The sequence below is a fragment of the Passer domesticus genome, chromosome 6, assembly GCF_036417665.1.
Source record: "Passer domesticus isolate bPasDom1 chromosome 6, bPasDom1.hap1, whole genome shotgun sequence".
NCBI lineage: Eukaryota > Metazoa > Chordata > Aves > Passeriformes > Passeridae > Passer > Passer domesticus.
The window spans coordinates 8,655,885-8,682,325 of NC_087479.1; the positions used below are offsets into that span (position 1 = coordinate 8,655,885).

The 26,441-nt window shown below is 44.5% G+C and overlaps 1 protein-coding gene across 9 annotated transcripts in view; it reads right to left on the bottom strand.

The window, feature by feature from the left end:
• Positions 1 to 26,441, bottom strand: part of CEP170B (centrosomal protein 170B) — a 57,928-nt gene that overhangs the window by 12,489 nt on the left and 18,998 nt on the right. For 3 of the 9 annotated variants that reach the window (XM_064423133.1, XM_064423131.1, XM_064423132.1), the window contains exons 5-15: positions 26,379 to 26,435; positions 24,993 to 25,131; positions 16,547 to 16,648; positions 15,511 to 15,987; positions 13,207 to 13,269; positions 11,556 to 12,307; positions 9,363 to 9,548; positions 9,060 to 9,168; positions 5,829 to 7,610; positions 2,346 to 2,595; positions 1 to 160 (exon numbers count right to left, since the gene is read on the bottom strand). In XM_064423133.1, coding sequence (XP_064279203.1) covers positions 1 to 160; positions 2,346 to 2,595; positions 5,829 to 7,610; positions 9,060 to 9,168; positions 9,363 to 9,548; positions 11,556 to 12,307; positions 13,207 to 13,269; positions 15,511 to 15,987; positions 16,547 to 16,648; positions 24,993 to 25,131; positions 26,379 to 26,435 — 4,077 coding nt within the window. Of the gene's footprint in view, positions 161 to 2,345; positions 2,596 to 5,828; positions 7,611 to 9,059; positions 9,169 to 9,362; positions 9,549 to 11,555; positions 12,308 to 13,206; positions 13,270 to 15,510; positions 15,988 to 16,546; positions 16,649 to 19,888; positions 19,929 to 24,992; positions 25,132 to 26,378; positions 26,436 to 26,441 lie in introns of those variants that run through there. The other 6 variants (XM_064423136.1, XM_064423135.1, XM_064423138.1 and 3 more) reach the window with 4 other exon arrangements.

Below are 26,441 nucleotides of genomic sequence, written 5' to 3' on the forward strand. Positions count from 1 at the left end.
CTCTTCTCTGGCAGATATGGTGGAAGCTGGAGTGTTGGGCACAGAGCAGAGGGAGGGGCTCAGTCCCGTCCCCGAGGAGCTCTGTGAGTCCCCATCTCCAGCAACATCGTGAATCTCTCGAGCAAGGATGGCCACATCCTTCACCAAGGTCTGGCTGAGCCTAAATGGAGCAGAACCATTAGGACACAGAATACAACATGCCTCATATTTATAACATATAAAAAATGAGCCACAAAAGGTTTGTGGGAACTATAACTTCTGCAGAGGCTAGGGCAAGCAGGGTTTTTTGGGCTTGCTTTGGCAGAGTGCTGAGGAACATTCTGGCTGCATAAAAAATAAATCCCACTTCCCACCTGAATCCAGCTTCCAAGTGAAGAACTGATATAAAGCAAATTCTAGTAACTACACACTGCCAGAAAGTAGAGACAATCCACAACGAAATTTTACATTATTGCTCCCCCGCCCATTCACTCTACTTCATTCTCTTGTTTGTTTTCTTAATTCAGTACAGTTAATTTTTCTTCCTGGGTCTTCTTTGTTTTACATTAAAAAGTACATACAGGGGGGGAAAAACCTCTTTTTTTTTACTTAAAGAAAAAACCTCAACTTCTCTTGCATTTTCCTTGTGGTCTGTAGATTGAAAATCACAATATGTCTCCACATTCTCCAGAAGAGCTATGGGACTATGAGGATAAGCACGGCATACGTTAGAGGGATCTGGTTTTCAGAAAACAAATCTTGAAACTTCAAGCCCCTTGACAGGTGTCCAGTTAACACTCAGTGTTGGCAGGACCTTGCTCTATCTGCTCTAGAGCTCAAAAACAGTTCCTAAGTCTCTGGATTGTTGGTAGTACAGCTTTTAAAAAACCCTTCAGACCAGAAGTAGCTGCTGTGGTAATTTTAAAGGAAATCTTCTAGGAGAAAAGCTAATCTTACAGCTACTTAGATTCATTTGAAACAACTGTCTTCTTTTAATGAAAAAAACCAAAACAATCAACCAAAAGAGCCACTCCACCCAACCAAAAAAACCCATGTTATTATGGAATATTCCAAATTGGAAGGCACCCACAAGGAAAACAAGCAACGTGATAAAACTGTCAGTTCATCAAAACATTTCCTTGGAAAGAAAATGTTGAACTAATAAAATGCAGACTGAGCTGCCTGCATAAGGTAACCCCTCTCTGTGCTGGTTTGGATACAGCTGTCACCAAACACTTCCATTATGTGACTCAGTACTGTAAACAAGTGGCATTTTCCCTTTTAACTCTCCCTGACTCCTCTAAACCCCTCCCAGTTAATTCGGGAGCAGCAAGGGAAATCAGAACTGCAATTACCAGGCAGACTCTGTGACAGAGCCCTGCGCCAGACGAGTCTGACGCAACCCTTTTTATTTATAGCTGCTGAGAGCCCCAGCGCTCCCCGGTGCTGGGAGGGAAGCTGGCATCTCACACACACACACACTTTGTGCAGCACAGGTAGAGCAGCCTGGTTTGAAGGCTGACACACTTTCTAGCAGCTTGACAGCAACTTTCAGCAAGAAAAGCCCTTTTGAGGTGAGCGTGGCAGCAGCGAGGGCGATGTGGCCAAAAGGAGACACAAGGCAGCTTCCTCAGGCAAAAGTATTTCAAGTATGGCCAGTACAATGGAAGACCAGTATTTCTGGAAAGTTGGCATAACACAGTTGCATATTAGACATGACAAACCTCAAATGCCACTGTTTAAAAAAAGAATCTATTTGCTCTGTTGCTGAAGTCCTCCAGGCAACCATCAGACCACCAGTACACAGCAAGTACCGTTTCCAGGGACATCAAGCTAAGCAACGATTCATTTATATACAAGGTCTAGACAGGTTCAGATTCAGTTGTGCCAAGCAAAGAGGTTTCTGCCCTGCAGCTATTTCTTACTGCTCCCTGACCAGCTTCAGGCAAAGGAGCTTCAACAGTTTACATATTCAGTCTTTGCTAATCCATTTGACTTCCTCTGCAGAGAATTAGGAGAGTTCACACCCACCACACCATATACACAAACACACACTGTGACTTCCAGCAGAGAGCAGAGTTATGCAGGTATAAACAATTAGACTTTCCACTGCTTGAACAAGAAACAAACCAAGAGACAATGCCCTGCACCATGGCGTTTTGCAGATACAAGGTACAACCAGCACATCCAGGCTGTAAAGGTTCATGAAACCCTTCCACGTCAATGTCCATATACAAAGGAGATGTGGGCACACATACAACAGGAGAGAATTTCTCCTTCTACCCCCCACACCTGGGTTTGATTTGAACAACAAGGAGAAAAAACCCATTTTCAACTCGTGGGTTAACAGATAAAGCCCACCTCACCTGGCTATTTCTGCTATCTCTGCAGTTTGCGCCATGAAGTTGTAGGGGTCAGGGTTGTCATCAAAATCTTCATCCTCATCCGTTTCTCTGCCGTTGTGCTTCTGCTTGCCCAGCCCAGAGCCACGCATCCTCGGTGTTTGTGTGGCTGTTGAAGTATGGGAGCGTTTGTGTTTAGGGGAGCTGTGATTTGAGCCATATTCCTCCTCCGAAGTAGAAGTGTAATCTGAACCCTGTGGTCTCCGCCTTGATGCTTATAAGAAATGAATTGGTTTCAGACCGAGGACAGTAGTCAAGAGTAACTACAAAAGGCTGAAAGGTAACACAAAACTAGCCCAAGAGCACAAGGAAAGGAGAGTTTCTGTGCAGATCTTAAATTAAAACACCACATTCTCTGAGCTTATTTCAAAGTTGAGCCCCTCTATGGCTCCCATTCACTGTACAAATTTGGAGTGGAAAATTCCAATGGAAAATCATAATGACTGTGTTAACGCCTCCACTGTAGTAAATTACTACCACAGACTTGGCTTTCCATGCACAGAAGCTCTGTGTATAAGTAGCACACATTTCAGACTCCTCATAGTCCCACAGAAGTCCTTTTCTAAAGAGAGCCCAATTTTCAAGCCTGCAGATACCTTTCTAATTAGCTTCAAGTACAAGCAGAAGGAGGGGTTTTTGAGTGAAGAGTAGACTGTGGTGCTTGGTGTTATTTGCAAGAGTCCACACCCCGTGTTCACCTCCTGCCTCACAATTCCCCATTAATGACACTCTACAAGGAAGTGTTCACAGTCAGGACTGGCTCCAAGCCCTGGAGCCAAGTGGAAGCTGCTCACTTATCCCAACTTGTTCTGCAGATCTCCAGACACCCAGGTCTTCCTTGCATGGGAAATGTCAAGGTGTCCTTGTTTGAAAACTGGGCTCCCAATGTTTGCTGCCTCACTATACTCTCTATAGGTAAAGTATTCCTTTCATTCCCTTCTGTCCACCCCTGGAGAATGAAGACCCACTAAACACAGAACCAGATGAGTAATTTAGAATTACAACACAGAAAAACTTCACTGTGTTACCAAGACAATCCTAACACTGAAACACTACCTATAAATTAAGTCAGCATCACACACCATATGAACAAAACCAACTAACCTGGCGTGTAAGATGCAGGTAAAAACTATAGATAATTATTGTATAGTAAAAGAAGTATTCCTAGACATTGCTATGTCATCCATAGCTATAACAATGTATTGGCTTAGGATGTTTATATATATATATATATATATGTAAAATAAAAATAAATTTGCTCATATTCAATTCATAGAGTTGTATCTCTTTTTTTAAATGCAGTTTTAGAATCAAGAGGTCACCCTGACACTGAACAGCAATTTTGAAATTATGAGACTCATTTTTCATCTCTGTAGACCAAGGGAAATCAGAATCAGCTCCCTCAGTATAATTTAAATTACCCTGAGTAAACAAATTGTGTACACAGAGGAGCATGGGAGACAGGCCTTTAGCTCTCAGAACTGGTAACTTGGATTATTCTGATGTTATCTGTGACTTTCAGAGAAAGCTACTTCAGATGGCCCAACAATGTACTGGCATTTCTTGTCTCATAGGCAGAAAGTTCATGATGTTCTTCCACTAGTGAGATTAACTTTCTCCCATTGGGAAAGTTGGGAACTCCTGTGGTTAGATAAACACTAAGAACTCCTGGAATAAATCAGCCACATCTGCCTCCCTATCCCCTAGGCTTGACACTCAAAGCTTTCAAGGGCTGTTGTATCATGCTAAAAAAGTCTTGATGGCACAGTGCAATAGTCCAGTTTAACAACATGTCACTCTTGCTGCAGGAAGGGAGTTCTAGCTGCTTTTTTACTATGTCTATAACAGCATTAGTGCAGGAGCATGGATCACACAACAGCAAGCACAATGAAGCTCGAAATACACCAGCGTGTACTTAGAGCTTGCACAGGGTTCACAATCCTATCAAAGAATTAGGAGGTTAGTATTTTAAGAGTGACTAATTCAGAGGAGGGATTAGCATCATCTGCTGCAACTATGGACAAGGAAAGGTGTTAGCATGCTGCTACAGAGGTGGAAATCAAAAACCAATTCATTTAAATAAAGAACTGGCCAACACTTATCATTTTTCTCCGAATGATTTGAAGCCTGTGGTCCAAAGGCAGAAGTGCAAAGAGCACCTCCTGTTTGGAAAACTGACCACATTATCTTGCTTTAAATTTGTTTATCAGTATTAACAAGAAGTTAATAATAGCATCATCTTAAAAAAAGGCAAGAGAAGAGACTGTACATATTCTTTTAGCTTAATCACATTCTGATTTACATGCATATACAAGTGTGTAAGAAAAAAATCACTAAAATTAAAGGTGAAGCTGAATGCACTAAAACAATCCAAATCAAAACAAGGAGCAAATAACATTTTTAGCATGCAATAGAAATGAATACTGCAAGAGAGATAAGTACTCAGCTGTATGAAAATATCTTAAAGGACACATCCAGAACTCCAAGACCCCTTACAAAATCATTAAACTGCTGAAAATAGCATTCTTCTCAAGAGGACTGACAAATCCAGCCAAAGAGATTCTTCGTGTCCTTTTGGCTACTAATCATTCCTAAAATCCTAAGCAAACACATCTGCTTTGCCACACCTGTGGCAGGTCAAGGACAACAGGCATAGACCTGAACTTAGACCAAAAGTTTCAGGAACAATCTCCCATTACCAATTACCATCCTAAAGTCTGAATTGTTCCCTGAAGTCTGATTTCAATATGATAAATGCTGATATTTCAAGGGTCTATTGAGTACTCAACTGCAGGGCAATGGAGTCCCCACACCTCTGCCTCATGGGAACCCCAGCTGTGAACCTGCCTTAGCTGTGGCAAAAGTCAGTGAAAATACACAGAAGTGTGAATCTCTTGGGGTAATCAACATGAAGTGTCTAGCTCTGTATTTATATTCTCAGGAACAACAAGAGAACAGCTTTCACAACACAGGGACATATATTTTTTGTTCTTCAGTTTCAAATGCCTTCAAACCTGCCACCTCGGACATCAGCTGTCACCAACATCATTATAAGCTCTCTGGGAGAAAACTTTGAATCTTACAAGTAAAACAGATCAGAATTTATTGTAGCACTAGAAAGGCCTTAAATTCTATTTTTTAAACAAAAATATGGCTGTCAAATGGCAACTGGTTGTTCAAAAAACAAACCACTGGAGGAAAAAAAATAAGTAGCTATTTGTAGTATCCTCACAGACATAACCACAATACCATCTCACTGAGTATGAGAGTGCTCAGCTGTCTCCAAATCCATATGAAACCTCAACATCTGTGCTGCTCATTAACACAGACTTTTGTACTCACCAAGGCAGCACCTCTACTACTATGACACTAATCCTTGGCAACCATGTGCTGCCTGTAAGTCAGAAACAGGGAAAGAAGGGAGAAACATAAAGCAGGAGCACTTACAGGATGATGAGGAGGAATACTTGACACTGCTTGAACGAGTCCTGCTGAAAGGCTGCTTGGCAGAGGCAGCAGCTGCTGTTTTCCTGGCTGCAGCTCTCACCTCCGAAACGCCCGTCTTGCGATAGGACTCGGCGCTGCGGCCCGAAAACCCCGTCCTCGACTGCGCCGTCTCCGAGTCGCTGGGCACTGTAAAGGAACCTGCCCGTTTCCTGGGCATGGCCAGGATGTCCAGCCGGGAGAGCTTCTTTGTCTCTGTGGGCTGCTTGGTGCCCTGAGCAGTGGCATCCGAGTTGGAGGCTGTTTTGTCAGCATCCACGCATTCGTTGTCCGAAGTATCCCCCAGCCGGGCACGGCGCAGCTTTGAGGCCCTTGTGGGCCGTGGGGTGGATAAACTGTTGGACCGGGTGAGAACCTGCTGGATTTTCTGCACGTTCGAGGTCGTTTTGCTCTGGTCCTCCTTGGTGGTCTGAGTGAAAGGTTTCCTCCTGGGAACAGGCCGGGTTACCGAGTGCTCGTGGTCAGACACAACCGCATCTGGGACTGGCAGGTAGGGCGAGTTTGAACTTCTCTCGTCATCTGTGAAGTCAAGTGACCCTCGAGTCCCAGCGCTCCGCTTCATCTGGAAGCGCTTGGCAGCCTCTGCTCGGTTGGGGTTGGGTGCCTCTGGTGCTTGTGTTTTCCGCTTCTCCGTCAGCCTGTCCCGAGCGCTGGGCTGCCCACACTGGTCCTGGATGGATGGTGTGGAGGAAGACTTCTCCTTCTGCAAGCTCACAACCGCTTTGCGTTTCGGGGCACTCGCTGGGACGTTTTTGCCACTCACCAAGCTGACTGTGCTGGCCGTGTCTACATCTGAGTCCCCTGACAAGGAGTCCTCCAGCTGACCAGCAGTTTCTGATGGCTCCAGCTGTTGGCTTTGACCAAGCAATTTGGCTTCCAGTGCTGCCAAGGCAGTTTCAGTGTCCTTAAGCAGAAGATGAGTGTCCTGACTAAAGTCCATACGAGTTGACCGAACAGCCTCTAAATCTTTAAGCAGAGGGTGACTTGAAATATGTGGGAGTTTATTCTGCGGAACACCACTGCTTGATTTATCTTTGGTAAAACTTTCTTGTCTAACAAAAGATGCCGTTTCCTTTCCTGACACATTTTCTTGATCTTGAGGAAGACTCTGATGAAGGGAAATGACAACTTTTCCAGCCGTGTTTATATAAGCACTGACATCTTTGACCGGTGGCTTTCCAGAAACTGGTGTGCCAGCACACTTGAAGGAAAACTCCGGATCCTTGCTGTCCTTGTCTGCTCGAGCGTGGGACACACTCAGAGAGAGCTTGGAGGGAACCTCTGCATCATTGCTGTCATCACCAATGTAGAACGAAGTAGAAACTGGCTCACTCACAGCTCTCACGTGAGAGATCCGGGTGGCTCCTGGCTGCCGGCTCTCTGATCTATTGTCTTCCCTCATCTGCTCTAGCATTTTGCTGTTCTCTTTATATTTCTTGCCTTTTTCCGTGCTGAAGCCATCATCAGATCTGCTGGCATCGCTGAGGCTATCTGGATCCAAGTCTTCCTGGATGAAGAGGCGGCTGCTGGAATCTCCATAGGCTTCCACACAGTGGTCCTTCACGATGGTTCTCTTGGTAACCTCCGAATAGGACTCCTGGCACACCAGGACCGTGGGAGTGGGGCTGTCTGATTTATCACTTGGTGGGAGCTGGGGAAGAAGGCGCCTTGTTCTCGAGGGCACAGAGTTTTCTGGTTCCCCAGGTTTTGGCAGTACCCCACTTTCTGAAGAGAGTTAAGAGGAAAAGAATCAATTACTGTAAAATTGTGCCACTTATTTATTTATTTATTTGTTTAGGAAGAGATTGATCTTGCAAAGTGCAAGTCCACAAAGCACTCACAAGTTTTGCTTAGAACTAAGGTTTTATGTAATATGAACATCAGCAGGCCTGGTTGGTGCCTGCTCCCTTGGGTTTATCAATACAGCCATTAAACTTAATTCCTTTGCTGAATCACACTGCTCAACACCTTCCCTTCTCAAGGTAGTAAGTCAGATTCATTCTCCCATAATATACCTCTCACTACAAGCACTGTGGAGTATAATGACATTGCTGGCATCTAGCATCAATCAGGCCACAGGAATGAGATGAAAAGCCATCAGACATCAGTGATGCAGTGTTTTAAGTGCCATTCTAAACAACATTGGCCATTTGACTAAATAGATTGTGCTTTTCACAGTACAAGTTCTCCTACACCCATATCCCAGAGCAAAGTCCCAGGAGAAAGACCCTGTAATAATCAAGAGACTCTGAATTAGAGCTCGCTGCCCCCACATGTGTGGGCTTATCAGCAGCGACACTAACACTCCATAGAAAGAGTGTTCCTGTTTCTCCCATGCTTCTGGCCAGGCCTCCATATCTGATAACACCTTTAAATACCAGGATAACTGGTTATTTGGCTATGGTAATATTACAAGCACTCCAGGAGTTAGGTATCCTACATGGTGTGAAAACAGTAGCAATGATCTCTGAAACAAAGATTCCTTCTAATCTTTAGCGGATCTATCTGTAGCTGTCGATGGCAACAAGGTATGACAAGTAATCCCAACCAAAAATTTGAAAACATTTGCAAAAGCCAACAAAGTGCTTTTCTCCTTTTCTCACACACTAAGAGGACCACAGGGTCTGTAAGGCGTCTTCCAAGTTAGGAAGCTGGAGTATATCAGACTCCATCATTTCTCCCCCACCATATCTAGTTTTCTGTGCTGATCTCCACCCTTTACAACTGCCACTCAACAGCAAATCCCAGAACAGCCTAAATTCTCGGCACAGCTAGACACAGGAGAATCACACAAAAAACATGCACGTAAGGAACTAACTCTAAGGCTATGCAAAAGGGTTTCTCATTTGGCATCATAAGACAGTCCAAGGAATCACAGCTTGGGGCTGGTTAACACCCAAAGCCCTTACAAGCTTTCTCCTTCCCAGGTTCCCTTTAGTCATGTCAAACCTAACATTTAAGAACCCCTTGAATAACTCCAAAATGCAAACCAGAGGCTCTCTCTGTCTTCAGTCCCCTGGGAACAATTCACTCCATGCTTCCCATCTCCAGCTAATGCAGCTAAAACAGAAAATAAGCTACACCCAGATGCAGAGATGACCTTAATTTCTGCTTTTCCTATCATCCTGGTTTAGATTCAGATACCCTCAAACCACAGTGTCAGATGAGACTTACCTGCAGCTCCATCACCCTGCCCAGAGACAGAGCCAGAGTCAGAGTAACTGTCCGCAAGGCTCGCCCACCTCGACACCCACTTCTGACTCCCTTGAGATGCTGCAGACATCTACAACAAGGTGGGGAAGATGAGGTCAGAAAGAGGGTTTGTAAACAAAATCCTAGCCACAAAATCTCTCCTCTCATACTGACATCACTCAGTCTGTTCAAAATGGAAATCAAGCTACATATCACATTCACATCCAGACAGAAAACCCATCTACACCTCCACCATCCCAGGAAATCCACCTGGACTGCCCGTACCTGTGCTTCAGCCTGAGACCCATTCACAGCTTTTGAGGAAAATGCCTGGAGCAAGGGTGACTTCTGACTAGTGCCATTTTCACTGATTAGATGCTGAGAACCAGAGTCATCTTTTTCACCTTTAATTATTGGTCTAAAGGTTGAAGAGATTCTGGAAAATTCAGGCGATTCAAGAACACCAAAAACCTGAAATGCATGGGAATATTAAAATGCAAGGAAACAGAAAAACATTAGCCAAAATCTGTGAAAATCTGTGAAACATTAGTCACACACAAACTATGATCCCAAGGGGCCAGAAACACTTGCCAATGCTTCCATACAAACCATGTAAATGATTTTCTTCTGTACTCCACTGTAGCAGCTTTAAATATACATAATCATAGAATTTCACTCACACCCACCTTTCCTCTCTCCCTCATTATTCAGGGGTGTTGCCTTTAACAGCAGTAACTTTCACTGAAAAGGAGTCCATTTTCAGCTCAGAGAAATTTAGGATGAGTGTTGGGAAAGCTATTTACCAGCTCATTCATGAAGATTTAGACAGAGAAAATGGGAAAGCTCCATCCTCAGTGCTTTTCATAGACTGCAGCTGCAAGTGGGCTGAACAAAGCAGCCCTGCACTGCCACAAGGAACTGGGACAGGATGAACCTCTGAGATGGGTGAGTGTTTTGAGCTCGTTGCACAGATTGCCCCAGAAGATAAACAGGCCTCCTATGGGGGGGGTGACCAAGACTCATGCCTCAGAAGGGCTTTTTCCTCTCACTTGACTGCAAGAAGTTCAGAGGAAGACACACCACAGAGGGTGCCTTGGCTATGCAGAGACGGCCATAAAGATCTCCACTCACTGCTGTTGAAAAAAATGTGCTTGCAATGGTGGAGGAATAAAGAACAGAAACACCTCAGAACGTAAGTAAGGCCAGAATTCATTTTCATTCTTCCTGGACAGAAGCACTGAGGTTCAGTTATCAGCTGTTTCACAAGTGGCAGGTCGCACTGCACCAAGGCTATGGCACAGTTGGGCCAGAAGCTGGCCAGTTTGTCTGCCAGAGTCACATGGCTGCCAAGACTACTCCCCAAAAATATTTGTACTTTTGTGGCATTTTCCCTCCTATTTCTCCACCAGAACTATTAGTCATCCATTGTCAGGACTAGGACCTTGCCCTGAACCTAAATACAATGCCCTGAAAGCTTCCGATCACATTTCACACAAGATGTAAGGAACCAATGTAACCAAAAACAAAAGAGAAGCTAGATCCAGGCTCATAAACACTGTATACAAAGCTCTAAAGCCAGGTTTAATTAAGGCTTCCTTTAAACCTTGCCATCCTCCTGACTACATTTCACTAAATCTTCATAATAACTTGCCAGTTCTGTTTTCATAATAGACCGCAGATGAGAGTTAAACTGAAAATCAGCCAAACTTTCGTTTGCCCTGCGGTTGGTTAGTTGGGTGGGTTCTTCTTAAACCTCCTTCATCTCTGGAGTTTAGTTTTTATGCACTCATTCACGCTGCAAAATCCAAGTAAGTACAGATCTGGGATTGCCTCTGCCCTACATCACACCCTTTGCTATCTCAGCAGGCTGCCGCTTGCCCTGACAGCAAGCACTGCCTTTCTAATCAGGCATAGCCAAATACAGAAACATCTGCCACTAAGGCTTGTAACCACCAGCCCTTGGCATTTCCTGTGGCCTACCATGGGATGATGCATCAGTGCTGGGCTGCAGCTCCCATCTTCACAACAGCGGGCAGGAGGTGATGCAATGCCAAGGCAGAGCCTTGGGAGCAGTCCTAGAGAGCAGAGCTGCTCCCAGCCACAGCTGTCAGCAGGATCAGCCTGATCTTTATTCAGGTGTTGCCTTTCCTCTAAACAGATGGCAAACCCTCTCTTTCCATTTTGCTTCCAAATTCCAATTTTTTAAGCAAGCAGCTCTTTGCCATGGGCTTATTTTGCTTCTTTTACTCTGCGGTTTTTTGTTTGTTTGTAATTTTGTTGTTTTGATGTGATTTTTTAAAGACAAGCATCACAGTTTGTTGGGGCCTGTCCTTAGCACACATCACCCAGGATCACTGTCCACCCCAAACTATAATCCCTGCTGCACCCAATTGCATCCCTTCATGGCAACAGTCAATTTAGGCCCTCCAAGCCTTCAGCCCTCAGCTCACCGGCCCAGCACAGAAAAGCAGCATTTACCTGATCTATCATTTTCCGCGCTTCCTCCACTTCTTTGTCCTGCGACTCTGTCTCAATGGTGTACGTGCCTGTCTCGCTTACGCTGTCCTCCTCATCATTCCTCCTGCCCTGGGCAGACTTCACCTCTGGAGGTGGAGCAGAGGCAGGCTCTGGTTCTGAGGATATAACCACACGTGGAGCTACTGGCATGGGCACAGGGGCTGGTTTCTCGGTGTTTGACTTCCCAGACTGAGCAGTCTCACGCAAGTACTCAGCCATAAAATCCTGAGCCATTTTCGACTTCCTCCCAACGCTCCCATAACTTTTGGCTCTGGGAGTAGAGGAGGACGAAGAGTTGGTCCGATCCTCTGTCTTGTCCCTCTTGAAGGAGCTCGTTCTTTGGGTCCCGCAGGAGTTGTTGGTGGTTTTGCCCGCCTGGGCTGCGAGGTGGGATGGCGGCACTGAATTTCCCGGCTTCTCCGCCGGCAATGCGTTCTTGCGCTTTTCAACCTTGCTCTTCAGCCCCGGATCCGTGTCGCTCTGGGATGAGTGAGCGCTGTGCGTGAAGGACTGGGAGCGCTTCTTCCGCGGCGTGTCCTCGAAGAACTCGATGACGAAGGCCTGCTTGTTGTGCAGCATCTCGTGGGGGTCACGCCTCATCTGCCGCTGCAGCCTCGTCTGCTCTGCCGGGCGTTCCCCGCCCGGCGTCGTCGGCTCCTTCTCCGCCTTGGGGTCTTCGGTGTCGCTCTGCGTCCCGTCCTCGTGCCTGTTGCCTGGAAACAAGGCATGCAGATTTGACCTTCGTACTCTCAGTTGTTGCGGGCCTGCCATTACCTCCCAGTTGAAATTTGTAATTTCAGTTACAAGAAAAGCATTCTGTAAGATTAAAAAACTCCAAAGACATCTGTGTGGTACCAGGACTACACCCCATCACAAGAAATAAAGAGAAGGCAGCTCTCTCCTGACCCCACTTTTCACCACTGGTTGGCTATCAAGTTAATTATTCATTTTAAAAGAATTCAAGAAGTACTTTCAGCCTCATGGATTTCTGATTTTTTCTGATTCTGATGGTGATTGGTTTACAAACCTAATGTTTTGTTTCTTTACTTTTTCAATTCAAATAAAAAACATGAGATTATTTTGCCATTCTATCCAACTACTGTAGTCCAAGACCACCTCACTAGGTTTTCTCTTTTACAGAGCAGAAATATCTCAGCAGGATCAGGAAATAAAACCCTCACACTGCATACCATGAAGCCAAATACCCAAGATGAAAGATCAGATCACTGCATTACAAACACATGCATCACTGAGCACCCATGTCACCCACCTCTACACGGAAAAATAAACCAGAGGCTAACAGAAAAGTGGATTTGAAGGATTCTTTACTCTTCCTGGAGATTTAAGAATCACACCATGACACCCCCATGACTTACACGATCCTATCACCAGCCAAGCAAAGGTTAAATCATTATTAAGAGTTCACTAAGCTTAAACTAAGTTTATAAATATTTTCATAACATAAGTTAGCAACAACCATCTTTACAACTGTCTCTATGTATCAGTGCCTGCCTGCCTCTCAGCACCTTAGCTCAGGACACTCAAAGTAAGTTGAAGTAAAACAAAAAGTCAAAATTAAAACAAAAAGTTAAAAGTAAAACAAAAAACAAACCTTTTTTTGGAGAAGGAAACAGGTGTGAAGGCACACAACACGATTCAGTCAACGACCAGGAACCTGTCATCGGGAGAACGGGGAAAGAGGTCTCTGCGCTCTAGACTGTAATATGTAGCAAGATATACTGGCTAAAACACCACGTGTTTGAAGGAAAACTGCTCAAACCAACTTGGCAAGTTCTCCCGACTCATGGGTGAAGACCATTTATTACATCAAGTTAACTGTGAAAGATTACAATTTAATGCAAGGTCCATTCAACCCAGGAGTCAATTCTATGAAGAGTTTGCTAATACACTCAAGAAGAAAGTCAGCAAACTTTGCATTGTGCCCTGAGGGCTGATAAGCTTCACCCTTGGAAGAGAAAGTTCTTAAATTAAAGGTCTTAACTAAGAGCTCTGATGAATGCAAAACGGTGAGGACACAAGGAAAACATGCACCATGCTCACAGATGCCCCAGAAGAACATCATGCACATCCCCCTCAAGCTGCTAAGACCTGAACACCCTGTAGTCTTGATACTGGGCTTTACATTCACCACATTTACATTGTTGCTGGAAGTGAACAAAACTCAGATAGCCCCAGTGGAGAGCATTTCTGATCCTGGAGACCCAAACCTGGTAGGCAGCCACCAGCAGCCTCCAAGACATCTTCAACATTAGCCCTGCCGGAAGAACACGTTGCACAGCTATCGTAGATAAATGACACCTGCCAAAGCAGAGGCAGATCAACTCCTCAGGCCATCAACACTCTATGTTTTAATCAAATGTCCAGCGTCGATTTCTTGATATGCAAATTACACCCTGAATTACCTCAGCTTCTTTCCATGCCTTATGGACTGTAGAGAGGCAAATGCAGCCAGTCTCTAGTGCTCCTGTGCATCACAACAGCAACAACTGCCCAACTCTCTAGTTTTCTCCAAGAGAAAAGAGTAAAACCACTGAAGTACATTTCTATCCCTGACAATGTTCTCCTGTAAGCCAACAAAATCCAATATGACAATAACATAAAAAATCCCAGCACAAACCCTTTCATCACACAGTCACAATACACTGAAAATAAGACCCTAAACAACTAAACAGGGCACCTCAACGCTGTCCCTTATTGGGAAGGACTAGAACCAAGCAATGGCCAACAAAGTAGGTCAATTTCCATGCCATATGAAACCCTATGGCTGAATATAACACCTTTATGATCCTACAGGGTTCTCAAAAATATGTACCCAAACCAGCAATTTGGAGGTGTAATATGTAAAACTTCATATTATGACAGGTTTTGTTTTGGGCAGGGGCTTTTTCAAGAAGATCAAAGCAAATATTCCTTAAGAGAAAACAAGGTATAGCTCTTATTTAAGTAGGACCTCAAGCACAAGTAGGTCTGGTAATCTTCTATTTGACTTTGTCAGCTCAAGCTGCAGTTCAAAACAACAGCTTTTCCAGAGGCGAGGCATGGAGAATGGAGGAATCACTGATCTCCGCTGAGCTGATCAGTGGATGGCCCAAGAGAGACACCCAAGCAACCATAAATCTTGCAGAACATATTCCAAGTTGCATCAGAATCATATAAGTCCCACCAGCTGCTCTAGGAACTGGGCTCCAAACTTCACTTCAGACCTTTGAAAATCCCCAAAGAATTCCTCACAAGTGACACACTTAACAAGACACAAGTTGACTAAATCTAATGTTTTTGAACAGAGCAGGATTTCAGAAAAGCTTTCGGTTAGAAGAAACCTTTTCCTACAAGCACAACAATTTCCTCTACTAGGGATCATGTGTATCTCAACTCTACTGGTATTGTCTCTGTCAGCAATTTCTGTCATCCAACCAACTTGCTCTGGTCGTTACCAGATGATCACACTTAAAAGGCAGCAGGATGATCATGCTTAGACTCCTCTGGTCAGTCAGAAAGAAAAGCCATTCCATCAGCTAGGAGAAGCAAAGAGAACCAAATTCACTGAAATATCTGTGTTTATCAGCCTGCCTGACCATATGGAAATTACTTTAGACACTTCAAAATCTTTTTTTCAACCAGTTACTGCTGAGCTGGCATTATAGATGTAGAAGAGTCATATTAGTGTTCCCAAGCCAACATCACACATGACTTCAGGGCCAGGTGAAGAGCATGCTAGCTGCATTCAAAATATCAACAGTCATTAAAGGAATATTCGTCATCTTGCAAATCTGGAGCAGAAATAATTAAGTCCAGTTCTCCTTGATAGGAGAAGGGTTTTCATATTTTATTATGAAAGGCTGTATTTTGCATGGCCAACAGAGAGCTATGTCCACATGACAAGACATTCACTCACCTTTAAGCGTCCTTACATGAACTGGCAGGTCACTCTTGGTACTGTAAACATCATCTCCTGCAGACTGCCTTCTCATCAGGCTTGGGTCATTCTGGACAAGCCAGTCGGCCACTTTGCTCTCTGCTGACATCACTTCTGTATGAGCTGGGTCCTTACTGTAGGGTCTTCTCTGTCTGAGTGAAAATTTTGTTACATGGTCTTTTATCTTTATTTTACCAGGGGTACCATCATCAAATTCAATGGTGAAAGAGGCATGACTCTGTACCACAGGGGCTACCACAGCATCAACATCTTTTGTTGGGATCTCATGGACTTGTGTTTCTGGAGATTTTGATGGCTGCTGAAATTCTTTAGTTGGAATCTCAAAATAACTTGGCTCTCTCCGGAAAGCAAACACAGATTGTTCTTGGGCATCTCTATAAGTAGAAATGTTCCCATTCAGCTCCTCTTCATGTTGGGTTATCTCTTTTGATCTCTCTACAAAAGTGGAAAAAAAACTATAAATAACATTTTTTCATTACTACTTAATTCACTTATTTCAACTTCTTGGAAGGGCTACTAATCACAACCCCCCTCTGCTAGAGAATAGATACACTGTGTGTACATTGAAATAAAACACTTTATGCAGTAGAGCACATGGTTGATGGAAACTTCAGGTTTACTGCACAAGTGAAAACAAGATGCCTCTTCCATATACACAGATTGACAACAACAGGAGTGTTAAGACCAAATGGTTCCCAAGGATGATGAGGTGAGAAACAGATACAGCTACACAACTAACTCTAAAACAAACTTAGAGTTGATTTACTCCATAACTGCTGTTTCTAATGGCCAAATATTTTAGGGAAAACATTTTAATTCCCCCTTATTCCAGTTTCAGCAGCAGCAACCTACACACAGGAATGAGCAGATACAAGCACAAAAAAGAAGTAGTAATTACAAGTCTTGAAATAGGATGGCTTCAAACAGTAAATATCAAAAGTGTTCCAAAATTTTGTGTCCCCTATCTTCTCCCACCGCACATCCCCTCCATTACCTGAGTAATGTTCCTCTTGCCTTCTCTCTTCCTTGTTATTTGCATCATCTTCCCCCCACCAGGAGGGCTGCCCATAGAGAGGGGTGCGGTAAGTATTCGTTTCTAGGAAGAGGATAAGCAAATACTTGAGACAGAAAATACTTATTTACCAGGTTCAACTGCACAGCAAGAGAGGAAAAACAGCAGGGCCAGATGAGACCATGAACCTGTTACACCACAGCTATAACAACAACAAATTATACATAATAATATGTTCAGGCTTTTCTTTGTTTCACCCTTTTTTCCTTTTTTGCATTCTATTGCAAGATACTAACTCCACCTCCTTTCATTGTCTTCCATAGCTGTATTTCCCAGATACTGGCATTTGTCCCTTTCTTGCCTTACTATACACACAAAGTGGAAGATTTTTGGCAGGACAGACTAAAAAACACTAACCACAAATCTGTCTTCAACTCACCTGCAATTCAGGTGAAAATCTTTTTTCCTCACCTTAATTGGGAAGACTTTAGACCTTTTTTGTCCCACCATGTCCTTGGATGTGTCCAGGCTAGGGATTTTTTGAACTGTTTACCACTCCCACTGTAAGTGACACACATTCCACAACAGGAAATTCCCAAAGCATTACAAACTTAGGAAAAATAGTAAAACCATCTCCTTACACTTTCATAAAGAAGCAGTAAACTCTTGCTCTCTAAAGCTTATTTGTAGTAAACCAAATTAGTTGCACAGTCGTTGTAGGCCAGAGTTTTTCTCATGGAGAATTTCCTCTATAAGAGTCAAGCTTACATTATTTCTCTGTTCAGTGAGCACTCACTGCAAGATCAGGGCTTCACTGCAACAACTGGCACCCACTCAGTGGAGTGATCCACTGCTCCTCGTTTTGTATCCCACAAAGGGATACAAGGTTGTGTTTTGGCAGTGCCTTGGGCTGCTGCTGTTTATGCAATAAACAAAAAGAATACACCCAGTTTGCCTGTGGTACAGTTAATACTACCATTTTTTCATAGTTCAAGAGAAGCAAATAAAGTAGCTTTTGTCCTTTCATCTAGAGGTGATAGAAACGCCAGGGTAGGTCAGGGGCTGAGGTTAAGATCCAGCTTTGTTAGGCTGTTTTTGCCTCTGCTCATAGCAGCTGCAGCTGGCCATGTCTTGACACCCTGGCTCCAGCTCCAGAGCCATAGCTGGGCTTCTACTGCCAGCTGCTGCTCAGCTTGTGGTTTTCAAGCCACACACTGCTCTGTGCAAAGCAGCTCTTAAACAGCCCTGCAATTTTGCATTCCCTGCTTTAGTAGGGACATGACAGAAAGCAGTTGTTAGCATAAGGGAAGTCAGGAGAGGAAGGGGAATTAAATAACTCAAATTTAAAAAGCAGCCTGATTTTATGCTGCTGTTTCTAAAGCTACACAGACCCAGTGGCCACTACTTCAGATATTTTTGCTCTAGGATCATTCCAGAAAATTAAGCTCATACACTGACAATCCACAGGTAAAAATTTTGCCTTACAGATGCAGCCCACAGGCCCTTTTCTAGAGATCTTCTTCGTGTTTCAAAGATAACCACACAGCCCTTCTCACTGAGGATCAAAAGAGGTTGAAAATATTACTTTCCTCCCTGCCTAGAGTGCATGGAAGATAAACCATGTTCCTATTATGTGGGCAGCCTCTGAAAGTTCAAAGGAGGAAGCAGTTCTCACCATGATAAATTGGAATTGCCAAGCAATATGTTTTGTAACTGATGGGTAAACCACTCATGGGAGAGGGGGAAAAAATAACAAAAAAACCTATTCACAAGGTTGTCAGCGAACCCTCCTCCAGTGTAGGGTTTGGTTTCTCCTAGGCTGAGAGCTTCTGTCACACAGCCTAGCAGAAACCTACCATCCTCTTTTCATGCTGTAACTTGCCCACCAGACCCCACCCCACCCACGTAGGATCTGCTCCACCAGCATCAGGAACTTTGGGCACACCATGGATTATTACCCTCTGGCTTGCAGTACAGATCTTAAGGGTGATGGCCAGGAGGCAGCTATCTGGGGGATGCCTGGGAAGGAGATCAACACTTTAACACAAAGCCATTAGCAAGAGCCACTGACATCTGAGGTAATTTGTGCCTAAAGGGACCAACTATCCTACAGATGAAATGCAAAGACCACCTGCACTCCACTGTTGCACAAGCAGCACCTTTCCCAAGGACGGGTGCTGTCACTGCTTGCATCTTGCAAGGAGCTGCAGCTCATTAACAGCTCATTTCTCCAGCACATCCCAGCCCCAAAGGGATCCCAAAGGCCCCCTAGTCTAGAAGATGCCAGTGATCTATTCCAAGGCAATTTTGTGTCCAGAGGGGCAGAAGAGAGCTAAGAGAGCTCACACCCATCCTGCAGGACAGAAGTCTTCCCAGAAACTGCTCAAAGATCTGTGTCCCATCTGAGTACAAACACAGGAGCTTCAGCCTTTGTTGGCCAGGAGCTTTTCTACTACAGGAAAAAGGCAGCCAGGGGATTAAGTCAGACTTGGTCAGTCCTCTTCTATTGATGAGGAACTTTGGGATTACAACTGAAGCTGAAGGAGGAAAAGAAAGGATTTATAAAGAATGATGATCCAGCTCTGCTGTCTCAAATTTCCCTGCCCCTTAATAGGTACTTGCAAATTACCCTAACTGCCCCTCTGACAAAAGCTAACACAAAGTCAAAACCCCAGGGCAGGCCTAGGAACGCCTAAAAAGAGTGCACCAGGTGGCCAAAGTGCACAGATTTGGGGCCATCAGGTGGAAGACACTGCACTGCACTCACTGCACAGCAGCAGAAGGCTCCTCATGCCCCATGACACAGAGCTCACGCGGCCCCACCTGCAATGCCTGTTACAGCATCTGTGAAAAAGCTGCACATTTTCATTCCTTTCCTCTCCCAACCTCCACAATGAACGGGAACTTCATTTTAAAACTGCAAAAAGCACAGGTGGAAAGCTGAGGAGTCAGTATCTTGCTATTCAGGGACAGTTTCAGTATTTTAAGAGCAATTAATGTTTCCACTGAGCATTCATATTAATTTGCATTTTGAGTAACATTGTCAAGTGACACAGTCACCATCATTCCTGGCTGTTGCTGAAAGCAGACAGATCCTGAAAGAGAGTAAAATTTCTCTGATTTCAGAAGAGTGTAGTGGTTTTACCCTAGGCAGCAGCCGAGCTCTACACAGCCACTCACTTGCTCCCCCACCAGTGGGATCAGGGAAAGAATCACAAGGGTAAAAGGCAGAATACTCAGGGGTTGAGTTATAGAGAGTTTAGTAAGGAAAACAAAGCCATGCACAGAAGGAAAAGCCAAACAAGGAACTCATTCACCACTTCCCATGGGCAGGCAGGTGTTCAGCCATCTCCAGGAAATCAGGACTCCATTAAAAGTAACAGTGACTTGGGAAGACAAACAGCATCACTCCAAACATTCCCTCCCACTTCCTCCTTCTTCCCCCTATATTATATACTGAGCATGTGATATGGTCTGGAATATCCCTGTGGTCAGTTTGGGTCACCTGTCCTGGCTGTGTCTCCTCCCAGGCAGCCCCAATCTCCTCACCAGTGTGGCAGTACAGAGAACAGAAAAGGCCTTGGCTCTGTGTAAGCCCTGCTCAGCAATAACAAAAACAACTCTGTGTTAACAACTCAGTGTTCTGCAAAAATCCAAAACACCGCTCCATACCAGCCACTGGGAAGAAAATTAACTCTACCCCAGCCAAAACCAGCACAAAGAGCTACACGAATTTGCTGCCCTGCTCATGTCAGAAGCTTCTGTCCCTTCTAATTTGCCAGCACAACTGACACCTCTCCCAGCTCCAGCTCTAACACAACAATATTGTAGAAAAAGGGGAGGGGGGAAGCACAACGGGAAGGCAGCTAAAACAGATGGCTGTGACAGAAGTGGGCCAGGGAGCAGCTACACATGCAGTTGTGCCAGCGGGCTTTGCTCTTCACCAGCTGGGATCCATTTTGGGTAGCAACCTCAACCTGGACCTGCAGCATCCACAGCAGCATGTTTGCCTGTGTCCTGAGACATGCAAAGCACCCTGAAGCCACCTCCTGTCTGTTCTGTTTTAGTGTAAGATGGATGCTCTTGCAAGAGCAGAGAAACTCGGCGCTTGCTCAAGTCAGCAGTGAAGGGAGGAACACCAATGAAAATGAACTGCTCAGTCATTTTAATGACATGAGACTTCCTCCAACTGATGGCAGCTCGTTACCACCTCTCTCCACTCCGTGCCAGGCTGCCCAGATGGTGCCAATTCATTTAGACATATTTCTTGGCTCATCAATTCAGGCAGGCAGCCCGAAAACCATCCTTTTAGATAACTGAATTGAGGTCAGCACAAGCACTCAGCCAGATAAATACTGAGCTACCAGTGATGGTGTAATACAAGGAAGACCACTGACATACACGTGTTCTGCTCCTGGATTTCAGTCTTTGGGGCAGGCACTCAAAAGGAAAAATGATGGCTGTTTTAGCACAGAACAAGGGAAGTCCATTTGCTTAACAGTCTGAAAAAATGTGGCCTGTTGAATTAATACAGAACTATTGATCATCTGAAGGAGAGGCACCAAAAGAGAGAATGAGATGTGTCAATACAAAGGGTGTATTTATGGAGAAGTGAATCACACAGAACACAAGGCCACAACCAGAAATGCACACTGGGTGATGAAAGGCAAAGGAGAAAGACTGTGTTAAAGCTGCTTTCCATCATCAAGCAGGAAGAAGAGCTTTCAAGACAAGCACACAGCACCCACTAAACAGAGGGGCCTGATTTCCCTTGAAGGTGTCCCCTGTGGTCAGGACAGGACTGAGCACTGTGCTTTGCCTGAATCTTCACAAAGATTCACACAATCATGAGAGAGAGACAGGCAGCAACAGCAAATTTCTTTGCTCACAGAAACACACACAGCTTTGAAGCTCACTCTTGCAAGTCATAACAAAAGCATGAGAAATCCAGCTTCCTTTAAGTCAAACTGTTTTTGATTCATTATTAATAACAATAATGTCCATCTCTAGAAAATGCAGAGTAGGTTTTTTACAACAGAGGCCTTGGGGGGAAAAAAAAGATGATCTAGCTACAACATTTTAAGTTTAATTCCTTATATCTCTGCTTTTTAACTCCTCTCCAAAATGAGAATTCAGACCTAGCAGGAATAATCATAAAGTAGTTCTCTGATTCTTTGCCACACAATTTATTTCCTATGTTCATGGTTAATCTAGACCCTGGTCTTTTGTACCTGCTGTGAACATACACGGATCCCAGGGACTTTGAAATCAGGCTGATGATCACAAATGTATCAATTACATGGTCAAACCTTCAGCATGCTGCAGTTACCACCACTCTAGTGCAGGCAAAAAAAGCAGATATAACACCACTCCCTTAAATTAAAGGCTAGGGCAGTGTTGTGTGTCTAAATAGCTATTGCCATGATCTCATGGGGAAAGCAGCCAAAGACCATGGAAACCACTTCACAACTGGGCACAGCTCCCACTGCCTCCATCCATGCTGCCTGCTGACCTCAGCTCTGGACATCAGCAAGACTTTCAAGTTGTCCACTCTGCTGAGAGGACTGAAATAATGACATGGACGCTGACCTGGTGAGCAAACCTATTTCACAGATCCCGGGAGAAGCTCCTGCAATTGGTCCCAAGTGATGATGCCCATTTCCCTGCAAGCAGCCTCCACCCCTGGAAACTCAGGCCTGCAGCAGTTATTCAGAGGTTAGTCACCAGATCCAGGATTACCCAGTGCCATCAGGCTGTGGCAGCTTTGAAAAAACAAAAAATTAAGATCAGCCTGAGGATTTAACTATGTGCTGAGAACAGAAGACCACAAAGCAGCTTATCTCATCAAGTACCTGAACTCAGGTAGCAACAGATGGGAATAGGGATTGTGACTATCTTGAAATCTACTCAATTCAAGGCTCTACCTGGCTTCCTGATCACTTAAGGCTTTAGACATGAGAGCTAATAGCTATTTTTAGCATTAACTAGTTGAACTGTGGACACTTTTATTCGTATTCATCTCCAAGATACAGGATTAACCAAGCTCCTTGCTTCCAGCATTTCACAGACTGATGATTTATTGCTTACAGGCAACATACACCCAAAAGCTGCAAATTCAACAGCATAAAGACTAAACTGACTGTTTCCCATTCACTTCCCTGGATCTCTTTATCCTCAGCCCCTCACCTCCTCCCATTTCTAAGCAGCTCTAATTGTTCGCATTGTTTTGTTAAACCTCTTCCCTGAAAGCTTGCATTCCCTCTGCTTCTCTTCCACCCGGGCCCTGGGAACCGATCCTTCTAAAGGCTTTTGTCAGGCCAGACCTTGCTTTAATTAGGCAATGCAAATTCCTAAATACCTACAGGCTTAGCAAAACAGCTCTTTCCCTAAAGCCTCTTTCTGCTGCCACTAAGCAAGCCCACTCCCCTTAAGAACACTACACTCTTCTTTTCACTAATCATTTCAAATTGCTGCCACCCCTCCCAGCAGCAGAGGAGAAACAGTGCCTGTGTGCAGCTGAGGACAAGGTGAATGAGTCACCTCTCAGATGAGAAAGGGATCCACTGCTCATTCTGCTCACGTGACAGAGATGCTTTTGGGAGAGCTAGGGACTGATTTAATGCTCAGGCTCTTGCTTCCACAGGCTTCAGTCCAATCCAGCAAAATACTTGAAACAAGAAGTCCTGATTTCCTCTATAGTTCAGTGGGGTTAGGAGCACTACAGATTTTTTTAGCTCTGCCCATCAGTCCCACTGCATGTGACACACTTCAGTGCTGGTCCCCAGTAAGAACACAGAGCCTGTTTTGCCTCAGCCCTCTGGTCTGTGCCCACTGAAGATGACAGAAACATAATGCAGGTCTGCGAATCACAGGCCAGAGAAACAGGTCACCTTGCTGAAGAGTCACTCAACGTCCTGGCTTTGAAGGTGCTCCAAATATCCACTGCTTATGCTATGTAGGTTAAAATCAATGAGAGTGTATTTTGGAAGGTGGCAAGAACAAAAAAATGAGTGCTTATGGAACCAGGCAGTAGCAAGCACAAAGTGGTTCCAGTTACTGGCAAAGCTTTCCAAGAACCTCCTGCCCCTTGGAAGGCAGTGGAAAGCTCTTCCCCCAGTGGGTTCACCTCTTCTCACCCTCCCCAGTGTCACACTGAATCATCCACAATTCCATCCCTTTACCTTCACACTTGTCCCAAACAGCCACACAGACACAGCCAAAGCAACACAAAGAAAGGTTTTCTGGCGCAAAAAATGGAAGTCAGGCACAGAGGTGCATGTGATTCCCCACACAGCTGCAGACAGCAAGGAGACCAGGGAGGAATGTTTCACTGTTTTAGTGCACTGTGCCAGCTTAGGGGGATTTTCATCAGGACAATACACGGGAAATTATGGTCAATCAACCCACTCCAATAAATTATAACGAAGCCTTAACAGATTTACCCAAAGTTGTACACTTTTCTAGAAAGCTGTCTCTAGGCAAACTCACCCAAGATGTTTACCTCACTCTTTTACTTGCCATCCCCTTCCCTCCCTTTTCCTCCCTGATTCCTCCTTCAACAGAGAGTGGGCAACTCTCCTTGCTAAACCCTAAAGCTTTCCAGTTGCTCTGCCATCCTGAAGCCACAAGACCACTGGTGGTCATGTCACCAGCATGCTTTGAAACCATATTTGTTCCTCCCATGCACCAGCAAGCCATGAACTGATACTTGACCAGAACTGGGGAGAGAGACCTGTCAGGACAGCACACACAGGAATTTGGGTGAAACGGGTGAGACAAGGCTGCTGGGGAGGTCCTGGCAAACCATAATGGGGAACACAGAGGAACCAAGTTCAACAAAGGATCTCTAAAGGCAGGCAGCAGTTGCTAACAAAATGGAGAAGAGAAGGAGTTTCTCAAATAGAAAAGGTTTGAAGCTGGGGAGCAGCAAACCTGAAGCAAACATCTCCAGTTTGGCAGTCAGTTTCAATCCCACATATTGGCACAGTAGGAAGTACAGCCATTTAAAACCATCCAGGGCTTTGTGAAAGAAATGGCTTGCTGCTTCTTTGCCTGCCAGCACCATGCCACAGCAGCTATACATTTTCTACTCTGAGTCACCCTCTCTGTTCAAACACCAGCTCACGATTAGGAAATTAAAAATAGACCAGACAGGTGCCAGAAAACTTACCAAACCTGCTCTGCCCACAGGTTTTCCAGAACACACACAGCGACAAGGCATGTAGGAGCCATCACACCAGCTGATTTTTTTTGGAGGCTGAATCTCCAAAAACCCAGTCTGGAATACTCCAGGAGTTTAGAAAGATGGTCCTTCCAGAACTGCTCCCAAATGCAGCCCACAAGACTTTACTGTCAGAATTATAACCCAGCACAGGGCTCAAGCTGCACTTTGTTCAGAATCCAGATGAACTGGTTCCCAAGCAGGTACCTGTAATTGCTTTCCTCTCTCCTTTCTCCAGCTTTGCTTGTGGGGACTCTGTGTAGACACCGTGCTCCATGGGCTGCTCCGCCCTCTTCGTGGCCGTGCCTTTGTAGTTCATCTGCAGTTGGCTGGTGTACTTCTCATGCTGCAGAGACACAAGCAGCAGTGAACCCCTCTTCCCCACCAACAGATCACCCAAAACTCCACTGCAGCTGTGTCCTTCAAAAAAAAGCATGCACACCTGAGAAGAAGCTACAGAACAGGAGAAGTACCCCATTTGGAAGCCATTAAGTGACAATTCTAGTACACAAGAAGGTCACTGTGACTTAGCTGTGCAAAACAACTAATTAGAAAATCCTTTAAAAAATAGACTGAGAAGAATCAGAGCTCAGGCCATTCTCCACTCAGGATTCAAATCCTGAAATCCCCTTTGCTCTTAAAGGAACATTATAAATTATTTCAGGGTGCTCATCTGCATTATCTCAGTTTTTCAGCAAAGGCAATTGGAATCTATTTTAATTATTTTTTCCAAACCCTCTACCCAGCTAGGAAAGTCATTCTACCTTAAAACAGGTTCCATATTAACTCAGTAAATGAGTTATTCAGAAGCCAGTTTATTACAAGTAAATTAATAAAAGGGTGAAGCCATCCAGATTACCCCTAAGTAAGTTCAATGAATCATTTGCCCAATTCCAGCCCAATTCCCACCAAGCCCTGAACATGGAACCAGGGGTAGGAAGGCAGTATCTGCTAGCCAAGGGCTGATGCATGGCACTGATAGCCTAGTCCCAGAGCTGAACAGTATACCTTTCTTGCCCAGAGGGGGTTGCTTTTCTGCCTTAGGTAAGGGGATGCTTGAATATTTCTTACCTGCTACAGAACAATGTTTAAAAAGCACTCCTAAGAGGACTGACTGCTCAGTAAGTAAAAATTGGGAGCTTGAAGGCAAAAAATGAGATGGTACACATGAATAAATTAAGCAAACTTCAGCCTGACTGAGGAGGTGTGGTGGAGCTGGCATAAGTCACCATGCTCAGAAAAAGACATCTGTGCTCCACTTCTGGGAAGAAAAAAGTTCTGCTGTGCTTCACCCACAAGTTCATGTGCTGGTTATTCTTTAACATGTTACAGCTTTAAGTAACCTTTTTTTTCTTGGCAGTGATGAAACATACAGAACTTGATCTACATGTTAGCACAGGGATAGGAGATCAGAGTTGAGATAACTGGGAAATGTATCTCCCCTCAAAGGAGGGTTTCATTAACTCCAAATCCAAGGAGAGCCCAAGAGTGTTTTAATATTTCACTCTGCTTGACCATCACTAGAGTACTTAAAGTTTTTTTTTTGTTTGTTTGGTTGTTTTTTTTAAGTGCACTGCACCCAGCCATTCTTACCTTTAATGCTTCTTCTGGGACTTTGTGTTGTATTTGTTCCAGGACATACATATTCGAATGTAC